Below are 19,388 nucleotides of genomic sequence, written 5' to 3' on the forward strand. Positions count from 1 at the left end.
CTCGGCTGGCTGCCCCAGTGCGGCGGCAGCGCGAGCCCATAACGGGCAAGCGCACAGCCCAACCCAGTGCGGCCCCTCTTGGCGGCCACCAGCACAGAGGGCCTTCCCTGGACAGGCAGCCCAGGCACGGCAAGAAGCAGCGCCGACGGCTGGAGCAGCCGGCTGGGTCTTAACCTGGCCCAGGTTTGGTTTTAAGGGGGATGCGGGTCCCCATTCAGCCACAGTACTTGATGGGTGGCTCTGGGCTGGTCAGTTGGCGGGTGGCAACAAGGCGCCCATCGCCATGCCAGCCCCATTTCTTGCCATGTGTGCTCCTTGCCTGAGCTGGTGATCGGCTTGCGTGCTCTCTGGCAGACCCCAGCAGCACGGGGCCACTCTGAGCTCGGCGAGGCACGTTTCTCTCTCCCTTCTTAGTTTTTACATTGCTTGCGCGGAGCGGTTTTCGCCTCCTTAAGGGAGGCACTCACCCTCCTACCTGGTGTTTGGGCTTTTGTCCATTGTTATCCTACTGACAAGGAGCCCATAGGGGCTTCTGCGATGGGGGTACGCTCCAGGGGCAGAGGAGGTGGCAGAGAATTGAGGAGGCCTTAAGGGGAAAAGAGGAAAAAAATTGGAGGAGCTCTCTCTCTTTGCTGCTGGTCTTGAGGAGTGGGTCACTTCCCTCTCAGCCTAGCCTACTTAACGGGGTGGTTGGGAGAGGGAAAGTAGGAATGTATGTAATACATGTATGTATGTATGTAATACACCGCTCTGGGCTCGTTGGAGGAAGAGTGGAAAAGAAAAGTAAAAGTAAAAAATAATGAGCTACATGAACTGCAAAGAGTCAGCGTGGTGCAGTGGTTAGAGTGCTCGACTAGGACTGGGGAGATGCGAGTTCAAATCCCCATTTAGCCATGATACTTGCTGGGTGACCCTGGGCCAGTCACTTCTCTCTCAGCCTAACCTACTTCACAGGCTTGTTGTGAGGAGAAACTTGGGTATGTACTACACTGCTCTAGGCTCCTCAGAGGAAGAGCGGTACGTAAATGTAGATGATGATGATGATGATGATAATTAATAATAAAAGCTGCCCATTATAGCAGAATTACACCCTTTGCTACCTTGTTTTTTGTTTTGTTCTTTAAAATCAGTTAATTAGGATATATAGATTATACTGAAAGAAGCAGGTGGCAGAAACCCACAATGTTTTCGGAACATTTTAATTTTGAGGCCTGGCATGAGGCTAATTCTTGAACCTTAAGTTCACCATAATTTTAGAAATAAATAACTAGAGTTTTTCATTATTCTGTCATAGTTTGCCTTTTTTCAGTTTGTTTTTAACTGATTTCTTGCACTTCAAACCTCTAATAAAAAAAACTTTGGCCGAGTCTTGTTTGTTCAGTGCATGTTTATTTTCAAGATCTATGGGGAGGAACTTAACAAGAAGTATCTGAATTTTCCATTATAAGAGATATGATAATAAAATACACTTTGCTGTTGTTTTTAGGTGTTCCGACTCCAAGTCCAGAAATCCTTCGTCATACCTTAAACATGCTTGTACGAGAGAGAAAAATCTACCCAACTCCAGATGGCTATTTCATTGTGACCCCCCAGACTTATTTTATAACACCATCCCTTATAAGAACTAACAGTAAATGGTACCATCTGGATGAGAGGATACCTGACAGGTCTCAGTGTACCTCTCCACAGCAAGGAACTATAACTCCATCCACCTCAGGCTGCGTCAGAGACCGAACATTACCCAAAAACCACTGCGACTCTTGCCATTGTTGCAGAGAAGACATGCACAGCATGCATGCCTCCACGCTACAGAGGAAATCGGCAAAAGACTGCAAGGACTCCTACTGCCCCCCTTCTATGTGCCAGGTACCACCCACTGAAAAAAGTAAAAGTACTGTAAATTTTTCTTACAAAACAGAGACACTTACAAAGCCTAAAGATGGAGAGAAGCAGTCTAAAAAATTTGGGCTAAAATTGTTTCGACTGAGTTTCAAAAAGGATAAGACAAAACAGCTGGCCAATTTTTCTGCTCAGTTTCCTCCCGAGGAATGGCCTTTGAGGGATGAAGACACCCCTACCACTATACCTAGGGAGGTAGAAATGGAGATTATTAGGCGTATAAACCCAGATTTGACTGTGGAAAATGTTATGAGGCACACTGCACTAATGAAGAAACTTGAAGAAGAAAAAGCTCAAAGAAGCAAGGCTGGTTCTTCAGCTCACCATAGCGGGAGAAGCAAAAAGAGTAGAAGTCATAGGAAGTCCCATGGAAAATCTCGATCACACAGCAAAACTCGGGTTTCTAAAGGAGATCCTTCAGAGGGTTCCCATTTGGATGTACCAGGTGAAAGAGACTATGATTTCTATGATCCCCTCACCAGGTCACCACGGGAAGGTTGCTTCATAATAGAACACAAAAGGGACAACTTTATCATGCACAGCAGCCCTAACGTTCTTGAATCTCACTTTCCTATGACACCTGAATGGGATGTATCTGGTGAACTAGCCAAACGAAGAACTGAGATGCCTTTTCCTGAACCTTCAAGGGGAAGCTCCCATTCTAAGGTCCATCGAAGCCACAGCCATACACAGGACCGAAGATCAAGAAATGAAAGGTCTAATAAAGCCAAGGAACGGTCTCGATCAATGGATAACTCGAAAGGACCTCTGGGTGGTGCTTCTTTGGGTACATCTGAAGACATAGCTGAAGCTTGCAGCCAAGATGATCAAACTACTAGCCAAACATACATTGATGATAGCACCTTAAGGCCTTCACAATCACTCAGTCATCAAAGGGCTCTGATGTCTTCTACAAACTACAGAGAGATAGTTAAACCTGAAAAGACTAGTGGCAATGCAGAAACTCCCACTTCCTGTAGTCTATTGGAACAAAGCAAGCCAGCAGATAATTTACCACCCTATAATGAGCTCAACTCCTGTACAACAAAATCAGCCACTGATGATTATTTTCAGTGTAACACTTCTAGCGAGACTGTTCTTACTGCTCCTTCACCTTTGGGGAAAAATAAAGATGACCATGACACAGTGATTTTGACAGACAGTATTAAAAAAGTATCTCCTGCAGAAAGACAGTCACAGCACATAGTAAGAGAACCTGGAGTACATAAAGAGGAGTCGCCTAAAGGGCCAGGCAACAGTAGTGGACCAATTGCTACTAGCCAAGCTCCTGAAGTGATTGCAAATGGCCGACTGGTTCAACATCACAACATGGACTCTAGTAGTCTTGATAAGAGGAAAGAAATATTTAGCAAAGATACACTCTTTAAGCCTCTGCATAGTACTCTGTCTGTGAACAGTTTTCACAAGCCCAGTGTGCCACTACTAAAGCCTCATCAAAAGACACCTTCTGATACATTACCAAGCAGATGTGACAAACTCGAACAAGTTATGGTAACATCAGTCACACAAGTCATGCCTGTTTCACAGAGGCAACAAGAGACAGCTGGAAACCAAGAAGCCTCCTTTGATTACTACAATGTATCTGATGATGATGATTCTGAGGATGGGGCAAATAAGAATGCTGAAGAAGAGAAGAACCGGGATGATGTAGGCACTATGCAGTGGCTTCTTGAGCGGGAAAAAGAGAGAGATCTGCAAAGGAAGTTTGAGAAGAATCTCACACTCCTTACTCCAAAGGAAACGGAAAACAGCAACAACCAGAGAGCCACCCATTCAGCGAGACTAGACAGTATGGACAGCAGCAGCATCACAGTTGACAGTGGGTTTAACTCTCCACGGTAGGAACTTATAATTGTAAAGACCCATAGTATTTTAACCTTGCATAATATGTATTGAGTATTGTGGGGCAGTGCAATTATCCTTTTTTAACAGTTTATGACATTTTCCCCCTGCAGCTTGAGGCAGTCAATACAGTGGTTGGTTGGTTACTTATTTGGCTATATCAGAGTATAATTCAGTCAGTAGTGTTCTCTTGAACAAGCAGCCTTTGAGCCTATAAAAATAACCAAACTGTCCTGGGTAGTGGTCTCGTACCCTGGACAGTCTCAGGTTAGTCATGACAAACTTAATCCCCATTAATTTCAGCAGGACTTTGACTAACTTCACCTGGATCCTTACCATAGAATTCAGACTATGTCATGTGTGACCTTTTTCGTACATGGAGATTATTTCTGTATAGAAGAAATTATCACATATGAAGTAACACAGATAGCCTGGCCAAAGTGGTATTGATACCTGTGAAGAAGTTCTGCTTTTCTAACAGCTCCATTCCCCGCCTTCAGCCTTTTCAAAAGGCAGGGAGCGAAAGAAGGGGAAGAAAGAAGGATGGCAACAGCGGTGGCAGGTAACAGGAGATGGAGGTACTGATTGTGATTGTTGGGGGAATGGGAAGAATCTGGTGTGTGCAGTGGGTGGAGGTGGTAGATGGAATTGAGGATACTGGGGTGGGGGAAATTGGTGTGTTGCATGCTCTGCACACCACATGGGTGAGGGGTGGCAGCTCACCACACTGCCTCAGCTGCTGGGGGAGCTTGGGCCAGGCCTGCAACTGCCTCTAGCTGTCGTTCAGTATACCTGGGATCCTGGGCCAAGAGCTCAGATTATAGTTTCCCTGAGCTTCTGTAGTTAATATTAGGCCTGTGCAATTGGAAATGTCAGAATGCCCAATTGCACAATTCCTGCCTCCCACAACGGGGATGCAGCCAGTTGCAGGGCAATTGCCCCAGGTAGTGTGTGGGGGGGTATTCTGTAATGTCTGACCCAGCACTGGTGCGGGGGATGCTGGCCGGCTGGGGAAAATGCTGGGAGGGTCCATGAGGAGGATGGGGAGTCATGCAGGGGAGATTGAGACCAAGCATGGGGAGGCTGGGGAACAGCACAGTGATGTCTGGGTGCTGAGAGGAACGACAGCACCCAGGCATCACTGTGCTGTTTCCCTGTCCTTGATTCCAGTGTTCCCGGCATGACTCCCCGCCCTCCTCTCAGGTCCTCCCTACATTCTCTCCACCCGCCCAGCCTCCCCTGTGCCAGTGCTGGGTCGAGCATTAAAGAACCCCACCCACCACCACCACTGTATCACCTGCAGCAATTGTCCCACGATTGGCTGCCTCCTGTCCTGGTGATGAGAGACAGGAATTGTGCAGTTGGGCATTCCAATGTTTTGCACATTCCAATGATTGCACAGAACTTGTAGATATTGCTGTTGCCTTTGTTTTGTGGTCAGCTTCCACAGAGCTATGTCATGTTTCTTAAATTGGCCTGTTTTCTGCAGCCTTTATAGCTCTTCTTGATCAGCTGATCAGAAAAAGAGCAGAATTCATCATCATCAGTTTTATTACGGCCATTTAAACTGCCTCTATCAAACAACCTTCATCTTATATTATTACAGATAACATATTTACCTGAATCCAATATTAGGTTTTCCCCAAGTCATTTGATGTTAGAATTGCAGCAGGTGGGGGGTGTATCTTAATAGTCCTCATCCTTTGGAGTAAATACCTGTGTTTTTAAAGGAAGTCATCTTAAATTTGAAGTTATTTTCTATACAGTTTGAAATTAATTTTACCCTGAGAATGGTTATGTTGACTCCCCCATAAATGGAAAGAGAAGGAAGCCGCCCAGCCTGCATGGCTTCACCGGGTGCAGTTCTACAGGGCCTTGACACACCCTTACAATGCAATCCCATACAACGCAGCATAAGGCAGCCCTAAGCCTAAGAAAACAGGTGCATCTTGAAGGTCTTCCTAAAAGCAAACAGAGAAGGTGATGCTCTTATTTCAACAGGGAGCATATTTGAAGCACCAGGGCAGCCACAGAGAAGGCCCAGTCTTGAGTCATCACCAAACAAGCCGGCGGCAACAGTTGATGATCTGATGATCTCCAGATGATCTTAATTGGCTACAGGGTTCATGATAGCGAAGGCACTCTTTTAGGTACCCTTAGGTACCATTGAGGGATTTATAGGTAATAACCAGCACTTTGCATTTCACCTAGAAACATATTGGCAGCCAGTGCAGTTCTTTAAATCGATGTAATATGGTCCCTTCAGGTTGTCCCAGAGACCAGTCTGGCTGCCTCATTCTGTGCCAATTGTAGTTTCCAGACTACATACAAAGGCAACCCCACATAGAGTGCTTTATAACAGATGAGCCTGGAGGTTATCAGCATATGTACCACTGTTTTAAGGTCTACCTCCACAAATGAGCGTAGCTGACATATCGGTCAAAGCTGATAAAAAGCGCTCCAGGAGACTGCCTCAACCTGAGAAACAAGAGTTTTGAAGCCCGGAGCACTCCCAAGTGCTCTTTCAGGGGGAGTGTAACCCCATCCAAAACCGGCAGATCTAAACCATCTCTCGGGTCCCAACCCCCCCCCCCCCCGCCCACACACAGACAGTCAGTACCTCTGTCTTATTTGGATTAAACTTCAGTTTGTTATCCCTCATCCAGCCCATTACTGCCTCCAGGAAGGCATTTAGAGAAGTTATGCCATTTCTTATCCTTGATCTCTAGACTTAGGTACACACATTCTATAAAGGACAATTGCCTGGCAGGGATCCTGGTAAGAAAGATGGTATTCTTATAGACCACTGCCACCCCACTGCCACCCACATCCTCTCACCTGTTCCACCACAAAGTAACCCACTGGAAGAACCTGGGACCAAACTGAACCACTAGCCTCTCCCGACCAGATCTCCGCAATGCATGCCAGGACGGCTCCTTCATTCATAATCAAGTCATGGATGATCTCAGACTTATTTTGGACTGACCTGGCATTACAAAGTAATAAGTTGAGGTTCTGTGGGTTATTGGCACTGCTCTCCAAGGTCAAATAGCTGGTGGGCCTTCTGGAAGAGGAAACGGCAATTAAATTTCTGAATTCCCTTCCCCTGTAATGGCCCACTGACCAACCAGCACCATTTCTTTGCCAATTCCCCACCACCATTGGGATAGCTGCCCCAGAGTCATCCCCCACGTCCCCATCTCTGAAGAACCCAAGACACATACCTGTACCAGGCCCAACCAATTACTATTTATTATTTATTTAACATATTGTTATAAAGCCCAACACTTTATGTCTGTGGGTGGATCATAACAAAAAATGATAACAGAAAATATTAGTTAAAACAAATAAACTCCAACAGAGAAATTAAAACATTGGTTAAAATAAATAGCAGCAAAAAGTTAAAATATTAAAACAATTTAAAATTTTAAAACAATATTTTAAAACAATGTTAAAGCGGTATTTAATCAAAAGCCTGGATGAACAGATGTGTCTGTAAAGATATTTTCTTTTAACTAGGCAACAATAATATTGTAGTCATCAGGAGACTTTCTTTTAGGAGTCCAAAACAATACGTTTGACCCCAGTGCTCAGTCCCACCCCTGAAGGCCACCACCAAAAGCTGGCCCCCTTTGGAGGCCGGCTTTGGCGGCCACCTGCAGTGCTCAGTCCTTATAGGGAGGTTTTGCCACTTTACTACCCCATCCCCGAATGTTATGTGAAAAGAATGGTTTTCCCCACATTAAAATAAAGTGGAAGGTGGCAGCCTACTTTACAGCAGGCCTTCTCAATTTAGCTGGTTTTGGATTACAACTCCCATAATCCCCATCCACAGTGGCCAATAGCCAGGGATTATGGGAGTTGTAGGCCAACATCTGCAGGAAGGCCGAAGTTGAGCAGCCCTGCCTTACAGTCAAGAATTCACCCCAGTGAACTTCCCCATTCTGCTCTTGCTATGACAGCGCTCCTACATATGACATATATTCATTCTGACTGTTTTGTTGCTCATGGCTCATGTGTTACTACCACCACCATCAATCTGGTAGTTGAGATATTACTACAGAATTATGACATTTGTTACATTTTCTGGCTGCAATAATCAATCCGTGGAAGAGCAACCGAGCTCTTTAGGAAAGATTGCCATAGGTTGAATACTGAGCTGAGAAATAAATGCCCTAAAAGTGTGAACCTGGAAGGAAAGGAAAGGTTGTGCTGTTGACCCGGTGTCGACTCCTGGTGACCACAGAGCCATGTGGTTTTCTTGGTAGAATACAGCAGGGTTTTACCATTGCCTTCTCCCACGCAGTATGAAATGATGCTTTTCATCATCTTCCTATATCGCTGCTGCCCGATATAGGAGTTTCCCATATTCTGGGAAACACACTAGTGGGGATTCAAACCAACAGCCTCCTGCTCTCTAGGCAGGTTGCTTCCCTGCTGCCCCATTAGGTGGCTAAGGAAAAGTAGAGGATGAAAAATAAGAAAAGACTCAACCTTAACATAAGCATGAATGATACCACCTAACATACTAAAGTGAATCTTATTATACACAGAAAACATTCAGCCAGTGCTGAGAGAAACTGGGGCGTGATTGAATTCCTTTCCTTTCCTTCTAAAAGCAGCCTTATTGCCATTACCTAGTAGGCTCAAATATACAGTCTAGTCTCACTTGCTGTAGCTGTAATTCCACTGCTGACTATGTTCAGATGCATATTTGGGGCACAGGGAAAATGACACACAATTATTGGTAGAGTCTCTGCTTAATTGTGCATAGACCAACCAGTTCAGACTCTAGTCGCTGGTTAATACTATGGGAAAGAAGTAATGTTAGACGCATGCTCTGTATTAGAAGTTTTTTCAGATTTACCCTGAATTGTTCTATATGCCATGTAAGGAGGGATAGAAGTGCTAGTGCTCAGTGGAGCCTATGATGTAACCGTAATTTTCATATCTTAGTTCAGTCATACAGGCACACACTGATCTAAAGTGACGAGTGCTCCATTCTCGAATGCAAAGGTGCTGCATTTCACCAGTAATATGGATATATTGCTTGCCACATGATAATGACAAATTCAGTGTTCTGACATTATATAAATACCATATAATTAAAGTATAAACAATGTAAGATAAGGCTGTTCATGTGACCAGAGCCAGTGGGGCAAGGTATGTCTGGGGAAAGGCAGGGTACTACCTGCCTTCCCCCACAAAATGCCGGTCCTCACGAGTGCCACTGCTCTTGCACCAACATAATCAGCGCCGTGGCGAGTGGAGCACCAATCCAGAGTCCAGGGAAAGGATGTCCTGCCTTCTGGTATCCCACAATGCACCACAGTCACACCTTTCTCCGGTCTCTATTATTTTGAAGGCTGCCAGCAACCAAAATGGAGAGCAGTTTTAGCTCATAACTGGTGTAGCACCATGATTGGGACCAATCCTGTCAGTTCTCACGACCAGCCCTACCCTGTTAGGCCAATGTTAGCCCGAGTAGGGCTGGTCATGTGAACAGCCTTAATAATTGGTATAATATTCAGTCTTAAAAGATTTCCAGTATTAGCTGTATGATTTGTCTTCTGGTGGTTGTTGTGTTTTTTTTTTAATGTGGTGACTGGATTAACTTCTAGAGACCATTTTGAAAAAAGCTGTATGTGCATGCTTAAAAAGAAATAAATCAAAATTTGTATACTCTGGACTTAATCAAAAGAGCCACTGCATCAGGGTAACCCAAGTTTTTCACCAAAAAGGCTGAATTGAACAACCAGAATGTGCTATGACAATTAAGTCAATGCTACCTATTTTACATAATTTATTCTGCTTCTATTTCTGTTCCTATTTGTTGAGGAGGAGCAAATAGCTACCCAGCATACTGAGCTCCATCTTCTGATGACAATTAAGCTTCCTTCTGGCTTTGCAACAGACATTGCTTACACACTTTCAAACTTCTCTTCACAGCCATATAGGCTAGAAAGTTGCTCTAAAAGTGGGGAGGGGTGGGGAGAAAGCTGATATTCAATTTCCAGGATGCTGATGATCTTGTGCCTAATATTGAATTCCATGATTTTTCAGTACATGGGTGAAATTGCATCTTGAACGAAACTTCATATTGTTAGTATTATGCAAATAGTTTCTTTGCTATATCATTGTGTATGTGTAAATGCAGGAAGCCTTTTATATAACTTCCCATTCTCCTTTCCCACTGGCCGACAAACAGATATGTACTTATATGTATATACTTTTTCCCTCTCTTTCTCTTCAGTACGCGTGAGAGCTTAGCTTCTAACACTTCAAGTATTGTTGAAAGCAACAGACGTCAGAACCCAGCTCTCAGTCCTGCACATGGCGGTGCAGGTCCGATGTTCAGCTTCCGAGCAACTTCAGACCCTCCAACAAGTGAAACTGAAAAACTGCAGAAACCTGCTAATTGCCTGCAAGCTTCTGTTACAAGTGTTTGATAGTGCTTCTGCCTCAGATCTTCTGTCTCATCCTATACAATCAAGTTTACGACACTGGGACTGATGTTTACGTCTTTGGGAGGGGGGAAAACAAGGCATCTCAACTGCACAGTTTTTCTGTCTACATAACTGTGCTGCTATGTAGGCTAGGGGCAACAAAGAAATCTTATTTTGAGGTATTGCTTTTCACATTTGCGGCTCTGTAGCAACAGAATAGCAGTAGAGATAATATGTACACTTTTGCTTCACTTAATCGTAACTGAGCACATATATGAAAGTCTAGACACTGTAAGTGTAATCTGCATTTTCAATGTCATGCAGTTGCCAACTTCATTTAAAAATGCCACAGATATGTGATGCCCCCTACCACTGGTTAAACTGCCATAGAGTTGATGCTTTTCCTTTATAAACTGAGCCTTCTTTGAAAGTAAACAACCAAGGGTCACCTTGAGGGAAAACAATGCCAATCGAGACTAGGAAAGACCTTGGCTCTACCTGTGAATTATTTATACATCTGTCATTTTCACTGTGAGTTTTCATGACATGATCTTGCAAGAATCCATAGCAAAAGTAAGTCAGAAGAGGTCATGTTTTAAAGATGTGGGAAGAGGTGGGAAATAATAAAGATGTAATCTATTTTTGCTTTGTTTGATTTCTTTAAAAAGTAGGAAATGCTTACTTAAAACTTACTTTTTAATTTCCCCTGGTTCCAAGCAGGGATATATATATAAGACTTTGAATTGAAAGTGAAGAAGGAGAAAACCTAATTTTGATTGAGGCACATCACTAAGTGATAGAAGAGGTAACAAAATGGTTCTTGTTTTTGTTTTTTAAAGTATAAATCAAATTAAGTGGTCACTTTAGTGTGTCACTCCAGTTGTTACCCCAAACTTATATTAAATATCAAAATAATTTGTTTGAACAAAAAAGAAGAAAGCTCTTTGTGATACAAATGATGAGTAATGGCCTGAAGAGTTGATTTCTTTCTATGGAAGGACATATTATATTTCTATTTTATGTAGCTTTTAGAGTGCCTAAATTAGGCGATTGAAACTAGCAAACACTGTAGAGAACAGATTTAGAGACTAATAAACTTCAGGCCTGTTGTTGAATTACATTTTTGTGAGTGAACATTGTATGGAAATACTTAGTTAAAAAAAAATCATATGAGTTGAAATCTAATGTGTCCAGAAGAATAGCTGGTGAAGAGAGAAGTTACTTTTCTGGTTTGAGAGAATGAGAGATGATAAAGTAGATGTACTAAAAAGCTTGCTAAGTTTTTCATCAACAAAGGTTAGTTAAAAAGACATTGCTTTACCTCTTTTGTGTGTCTCACAAAGGTGATAGCAGAAATTCTGTATCCACAGGTTTATTATATCTAATGTGTATGTCCTAAAATTGCTAATCCAAAGTAATTTATTTAAAAAAACTATTCTAGATTAATTTTTAGAGAGATTCACAATTTCAAGAGTAAACTTGAAAAGCATAAAAGGCCAGATTCTGCTCTCAGTTATTTATGCAACGCCATGCTGCAGTATTGTTTTTAAACAATCATAATGGAAAGACAAGTGGAAGACTAAAATCCAATAAGAAAGATCAGAAGAGGTGTAAATTGTTACATGCACTGACATTTACACTATCTGTCTTTTGTTGCTACCCAGGTGATATAACCAAGCTTACCATTAAAGAAAGTATTTTCATCAGGTACTGGTAACAATTTGTATAGCCTATTCAAGCTTCACTTGTGTTTTGTGATGTCTACTGAAGGTGCATTCCTGTCTTAAACAGTTCTTAAACACCTTTCAGGTGTTTATGAAATCGCTTTATAAACACTGGGCACAATTGGTTCAGTTCACACTGGGGTAGATCATTCACTCGCAAATCTGGGAGCTCTGGTGCATACACAGGCGCTGAGATGTGCATATTGGAATTCTATACAAGCAGGGCCTGCCCCCTTCCCATCAGTGTTGGGAAGTGCTCTATACATGTAATCTCATTTTGCACGCTGAGCCTTCAGAGTCCTGTGGAGCTTTGAGTTGCAGCCCTTATGTCCTAAAACAACCAGTAAAGTACCAGGTCTAGATGCTTTCTTTATTATCATGTATAAATTCTATTTGCTACAAGCAAATAGATGGCTCAGTGCATGTAATGGAGGTTATTATGCTGCTTGGTTGGTTAGTCACTGGCCTCCTGCCTTATAAATACCTTCAAAGCTATGTTGTAATAACCCAGAAATGCATTGCCTGACAAATCTTATTGCTTACATATGTAACTCTGGGAATATTTAATACATGCAGACTCCAGAGTCATTAGATTTTTTTAGCAGAAAATTGCTATAACACTATTCAGTAGCTGACTATATGATTCGGTTTGTTTCAGGTGTGCTCTGATATTTATAGTATGTATCAGTTCACTAAATAAAACTGTTGAATATCTTAATTTATAGCTGAAAGCAAAAAATTAAAATGCAGTATTAAAATGTGAATAAGGAAGATATTGCCACATATAGGGAATACTCTTCTTTTAGTTAACATTATTGAAATTGATCCATGTAGCAGTTATACAAAAGACATCATTCCAATGTTATACAATAAATTCTCCCTGGGCGATATTTGAAAGTTCCCAAAGACAAGCTTTAAAAGGCTCCTGTTAATGTTGGCATGACTTTCAGCCAAGAATATGTTTATGGCATTTTATTAGCATTAATGTGACTCTTGGAACATGAACTATAAAAAGAAGTTACAAAAAGAAACATTCTTACTGTGCATTCTTTAAAATAAAAAAGAAATATAAGGAAAGCCCATCTTGCGAGTATATACCCACAGCAGTGGAGCTTGAGTGTTTTTGTCACTGTTGTCCTGTGATGAAATCATGATGACCTTTTTACTACATGGTTGATCATCTGTCATCCTCCTAATGTATCAACTGAAAGATTTAAAGAACCAGAATGCGTTGAATTTCTATGTTGTGTTCAACTTTAAGGGTCAACACAAATCTGTCGGCATTTTGCACACTTGATATGTATTATTATGATACATGTTACTTTTATGGTAATTTTTTTTTACACATATAACTACCTCCATGAATTTGATGAAATGCAGCAACGTGTTTTTTAAAAGGGTATTGTTCAGAGCAATGCTAAAAACTTGATGAAGAAAAGGCCATGACGTTCTCTTGTGTGTCGGTGCTCGCGTATGAAGTCATTTTTCATTGCCATGATTTCTTGTTACTGTATTCATTTGGATTTCGGCTTTAGTAGAATGAGATTTATCCAATGGTCATAGAATCCTTTAGGCAAACAAAGTCGGGGGAGGAGGGGGGAATTATGGAATTATCCTTTGTCTTTCCATTTCTGCTGAAGTTTCTACCTGATAGAAAGTCAAGTGTTGGTTGTAATTTAGAAGCCTGTTAATATATACAGTATATGGAATATGATTGGCAGTTTGGGGCTTAGCAGAAGACACACCAGGTATTTTACTGCCTTCATTTGAACATTTGGGCTCTATTCTGCCTTCATTTATGGCAACATATCATGCCAGAGCTATTATTTGCATCCAAATCAACCACTGGTGGGATGCACTCTCCATTTCCTCATCCTTCTGCATCTTGAATACTATAAACCCAAGCTTTTTCACAGTGAAATAAATAGTCTGAGATACTGACATCAGTAGTAGCAGTAACAGAACCATCAAAATAATATGTAGTAGTATTTTTTCTTCTTCAGACATTTTAATTAAAAGAGAGAAGCAGTTAAGCTGATTACAGAAGCATCCTTTTTTTAAAAAGTGAAAAAATTAAGTGATGTGTGGCAGCTATCCTTCAATAAGTATAACTTTTATAGATGTGCTAGATATATGTTTAGGGTTTAATTCAGACCAAATCATGCTATTGCCACTTGTATAAAAATAATAATATTGAAGGGACCAGTTTGTTAAAACCTTTTAAACAATGAACATAATACTGTGCCCATTATATTCAGGGCTATGAATGTTCTGTGCCTGAAAAATCCATATTTTGCACCAAGAAGAGGTGAATAAAATTTATCCTGCTTCTGAAAACTTTGAGAGAGGCAGGAGACAAGGATCAGCACAGGCCTGACACCTCATCACCATGGCTGACCACTGGGAGTCCCAGGCAGAGTCATTCTAAAATGTTGAGATTTCACCTTGTACATTTCCCAGCTTCTCTTGACTCCATCTGGAAAAACACGAAAGCAGAGATTTACAGGATGTTGAATCCCATTCCAGATCTATATTCCACACTTATGTGGTACGGTCATAACACACTGATTATGTACAGTGTGTTTATGATTATAGTAGCTGCATGGTTAAAAAACATTCTAGCCCTCAGTAAATCACCAGCAATAGCTGTTTCTCAGAGGAAGTAGCAGCTACTTTTACTTTTTGGCAAAATGGATAATTTTTAGTATAAAGAACAGTTCATGAAGTAGTGGTAATATGTTGCACTGATCTTGTGCCTTTTACCTGAGGATCTCAAGTACTTCACAAATGCAATGACTAGCAGAAATAAACTCAATTGAAATAAATGGGACTTGCATCCAAGTAAGTGTTCTTAGGGATGGGAATATTTGGTGCCACAAACTTGTCCACTACCTGTCCTTTGATGCATGCTTATTGTGCTTCAGTGCCCTTTGTCTGCCTACTCACAATAAGCAGTGGCGGTTATCTGGCTTGCTTATGCCAGCAATGAATATTAGTTTAATATTTAAAAGAAATTTAGTGTTACCACTAGAAAGTTGGTCTATTAAAAAGAACAAGGCAAACTGTTTTTGAGCCTTGCACTGGCTCTTTCTAGAGTGCCAAAAATGTTATGTTTTCAGCAGCATAACCACTGCCGCAGGTGGAGAAGAACTGAAAGTAATTCAAGCAAATGTGTGTTTTTTTTTAAAAAAATACACAGGGCTATTACTAATTTAAAATTGCTCAGCTTGGTAAATCATTTGGCTATAGTTTACAGTTCCTGCTCCTACAGGAAAGGATTATTAAATAGAACTGCTTCCCATTTGATTTTTACCTTCAAAAAGAACGGGACAGAAAAGAAAAATAATCACTTTCTGTTCTATTAATTGTCCCAATCTAGATTATCTATGTGGTCGCTAAGAGTTGACACCGACTTGACAGCACTTAATCAATCAATCAGATTATCTCCTGCATGCCCCCTACTGCACTTCTAGAGTGCAATATACCACCTGTCTGCCTGGTAGACAATATAGGCACTCTCCTTTGACAATAACGCGTGATTGTCACTGCCTCTCTAAGAGCACATGCAAAAACTAGTTGCTTGGTGCTGGTTCTCTTCCCTCCCAGCTGGGTTTTGATTGACACTCTAGGTGCTGTTGCTGGAGTTATGCAGTTGGATTCAAGGATAGTGAGAGCATATGATACTGGAATATCCTATCATTCCAAACCTGTTTTCACTTCCATTGGTGCAAATCATGCTTAATTGAAATTAATGGAAATACTTAGCTTCAGTGTTTTTTAAATGGTTTGCGTTTTTGAGATTTTAAAAAATGTTTTATCATTCCTGGTATAAATACATGAACACGTCTTGGAAACGGTCCCAGATCAGCCCAACAGGGAGAGTGTTTTTGTGACGTGTTCAAGAAATGCAGTGTAAAATAGATGTGGAAGAGAGGTTAGATTTTGCATTAAGCAACGACGTATGCTGTAAAGCAGACCTGTCACTCATGGTATTGCAGACTTCCTTGGCTGCAAGGGCAGATACTTTAAAGACATCACATGCATAATACGTTGCAATATGTGGCTGCTAACCGTTCTTTGATTTGGTAATGGTGGGAGGAAGGCGTAACATATAGCCTGGTCGTCTGCTCTGATGAAATCATCCATGAGGTTCCCATGGGTAAGATTAAATATGGTAGCTGTTCCAACATCATGTGACAAGTAAAGGCCACATTCCCCGCTCTGGAGAAGTTTAAGGTAGCAACAGCCTGTCATCATATACAATTGGATAGCTACGATTTAGGCAGGCAGAGGTAGCTAATGGTGAAAAGCAGCCTGTTTGGCCTGTTTGTGGTGAAAGAGGGGAAGTGCATTTGTAGGGGTGGGGTGGTTCAGGAGCATAGTATGACATAGAGCCATTATGTGTTGTATTTTGGACCTGCCAGGCTTCCATCTTGCCAAGTACATGGTGCAGACACACTTCACAAACTCACCAGAGTGCCTCTAGTTTGAGTTGTTCTGGGTCATGAAAGGTACCCTATGGAACTTTAAGCAAACTACTCCCCTCTCTCTATGAGACACACACATACACACACACCTTGATGCTAGTTCCCAACCATGCACAACAGTATATATATGACATTAAAATACATTAGACACCCACCTGTGAGCATGAAAGATCTGAATAGGACCCATAAAACGATTGGCACAAATGTTAACTTCTGTACTAACAAGAGGCTTACATTTAAAGGGATCATAATTCTGCAGGTAACCTTCTGTAAGTGACTGAATGTGACTGTTGCATTAGGTTTAAATGAGCTAATAAATGCAAGTGGGACTTACTGTATGCTAGAAGGGAGTTTTGCAACCAAGACTGCCTTGTATAAATGTGTTTGCACTGAAAAAAAAAATTAAAATTACTTGGTCTCTGGTTGCTGTAAAGGTCATCCAAGCTGGATGTTCTGTTTATATTGTATAGTATTTCATATGAAATAATTACAGTTCATGAAATGTCTTCCCTTAACGTTACTGATTTATAACAGCACATTTGTGACATGGTTTTTATTGTGTCAGTGTACCATATTGTAAATGATGATAACTTGTCATGCTTAGTATAATAACTTAAAAGGGAAAAAAAAGACAGGGATTTTTGTAAGTCTATATTTGAAAGTCCCTCCATATGGTAATATTGTGTTCATGTTGTTTATGTAGTGTTGTGTGAAATATCCATTTTGGATTGTGTTACTTTTTAAAATATTAAATAACATTTGGTTATATGTTATGTTTTCAAGTCTTTTTTCTTTTATTTTGCAAATGCCACTGCTGTGAGGAAAATGTGTATGCTAGTTGTGTTCTGTGTCTTCAACTCATTTTATCATGTTCTTGTTATACTTTCTGTGTTGGAAACAAGCTTTGAACGTATGAAGTGCCTTATAACATCTAACCATTGATCCATCCAGCCAAGTACTGTCTTTTCCAACCAGCAGCAACTCTGCATGTTCTCAGGGAGAGGAATTTTCCAGCCTTTACTCCTTGAATTAGTTTAATTGTACATGCAAAGCATGTGCTTTACCATTTAACTATGGACCACTCTCTCCACAATTGTACTCTTAAAGGGAACGGATGATTTTAGCAGTGGAGAATCAAAGAAAAATGATTCCGACTGGAGGCTCTTGGTGTCTCGTGACCATATTGAGCATTATTAAGAGTAAAAATTGCTCACATGTTTTTAAGAAAGTGAGTCTGTGTGTAGGAAAACTGGAAAAAGTGAATTTGACAATAATTGTAATGCCTTTCCTTTGTCAACAAAAGAGGTTGCAACAAAAAGAAAGATGCTGGTATGAAATGAGCACATGGCGTTGCTCCAGCCTCCACTCCCCTAATATTCTGGTTCCTCTCCCACCACATTTGAATCACAAAGATTTGGCTAAACTCACCCTTGCGTGGGGGGCAACATGAGGCCTTCTGTGCACCTCTTCACAGTTAGGGTGCAGAAGGCAGACTGGTTGGCTGATTTCACCCGGTGCCTTTTCTTTGCTGAAGCCTAAAAAACCCCTACGGTACCACGTCTGCCACTTTACTGCATGAAATAACTAATATGTAAATTATATGTAGACTACATATTGGTTATTTCATGAAAAAGTGCATTTAAAGGATTGGAGAGAAGTATCCTCTTTTTAAAGAAAAAACTGATGATACTTGTGCTTTTAAGGAGAGGGAATTCCAATTTTTGCACAGGATGCTGGTTTCACACAGAACTGAGTTTACTTCCACTCAAAAAAGAGATTGGAATATAGGGATGGAAGATGGTCTGCTCACAGCATAGCTTATAGGAGATGATTCTGTCATACACTGGAACTCATTCTGTTGCAGTGAGGAAAACATAACTCAGCTGTTCTTGAACTACAACTCCTATCATCCCCGACCACAGTGGTCACTAGTCAGTGATTATAGGTGTTGTAGTCCAGTATCTGTAGGAGGGCCAAAGTTGTGCAGCCTTGGTCTAGTAGAATGGCTGGAGGTTACCATATTGTGAAACTGGGCAGTGCTATTTTTGTGTATTAAGTGATCAGTTCCCTGGCACACCTCTCAAATTGATAGGAATTTTTCTGTGCAGAGTTCTCCAGAACGAAAATAGAAACAAAATTCCCAATAAGTCCTCTTCATTGCATACAGATGCCATTCCATTTTAGGCTTACTTCAATATTATATTTTAATTTCAGTTATAGTTCTGATTTCTATGTATTATAGATAATGAAAAATATTAATAAAAAACCTGTAATAGCATATATATAGAGAGAGATGCAGGGAAGGAATCACCTTTCTTCTTTTATGTTGTGTGCCTGACTCCTGATATTTTGTGGTATAACAAAATATAGAAAACAGCCCCCATACTAAAAATAGATCAGTCATTAATTAAGCAAGTTATATTTCAGTTTTTGTTTTTATAAAAGGGCATTATGGAACAGAATGTTTTGAGAAATGTGTTCTCTGTTAAAACCTTGTGGGTGACATATCCATTGACATTAACTGAGTCATGAACACATGTATTATTTCCCCCACCCCCTTATGTCTCATTCCATGAAAAAGTATTCTTCATTTCGTTAAGAAGTGGTATTTAGTAAGCAAATGGCTTCATCAACAGCGATAATTCTATGCATTTGGTTGCCTGAGGTGGGTACCTTAGTGCTGCCTTGCCCTCTAGGCCAGAGTCCACTGCTGCTGCTGCTCTTTGCACTTTTCTGTTGCCTCCTCCTCATGGGGCACACCGCCTTCCCTCCCACCCTGCTGCTGTTGCTGTAGCAGCATGCAGCTACCTTGGCTGCATACCTATCCATCTGTCTGTCATCAACACTACCACTGCTTCAGTAGCAATGGCCAGCTTGCTCACCCATCCATTGCTCGCTTCCGCTGACTCCCCAGCACCATATTTGTCCACTTGGTTTCCTTCTGGAACAGGAAATGGAGGACACAAAGC

The 19,388-nt window shown here is 41.2% G+C and overlaps 1 protein-coding gene across 4 annotated transcripts in view; it reads left to right on the forward strand.

Annotated features, from left to right (window-relative positions):
* The window catches only part of STOX2 (storkhead box 2), a 246,056-nt gene extending 228,869 nt beyond the window's left edge, over nt 1-17,187 (forward strand). For all 4 annotated transcript variants that reach the window (XM_053257670.1, XM_053257671.1, XM_053257672.1 and 1 more), the window contains 2 exons: nt 1,487-3,758; nt 10,016-17,187. In XM_053257670.1, the coding sequence (XP_053113645.1) occupies nt 1,487-3,758; nt 10,016-10,211 (2,468 nt within the window). In that variant the 3' untranslated portion in view covers nt 10,212-17,187. The remainder of the gene's footprint in view (nt 1-1,486; nt 3,759-10,015) is intronic.
* The last annotated feature ends 2,201 nt before the right edge of the window (nt 17,188-19,388 follow it).

Source organism: Hemicordylus capensis, chromosome 5, assembly GCF_027244095.1.
Source record: "Hemicordylus capensis ecotype Gifberg chromosome 5, rHemCap1.1.pri, whole genome shotgun sequence".
Lineage (NCBI taxonomy): Eukaryota > Metazoa > Chordata > Lepidosauria > Squamata > Cordylidae > Hemicordylus > Hemicordylus capensis.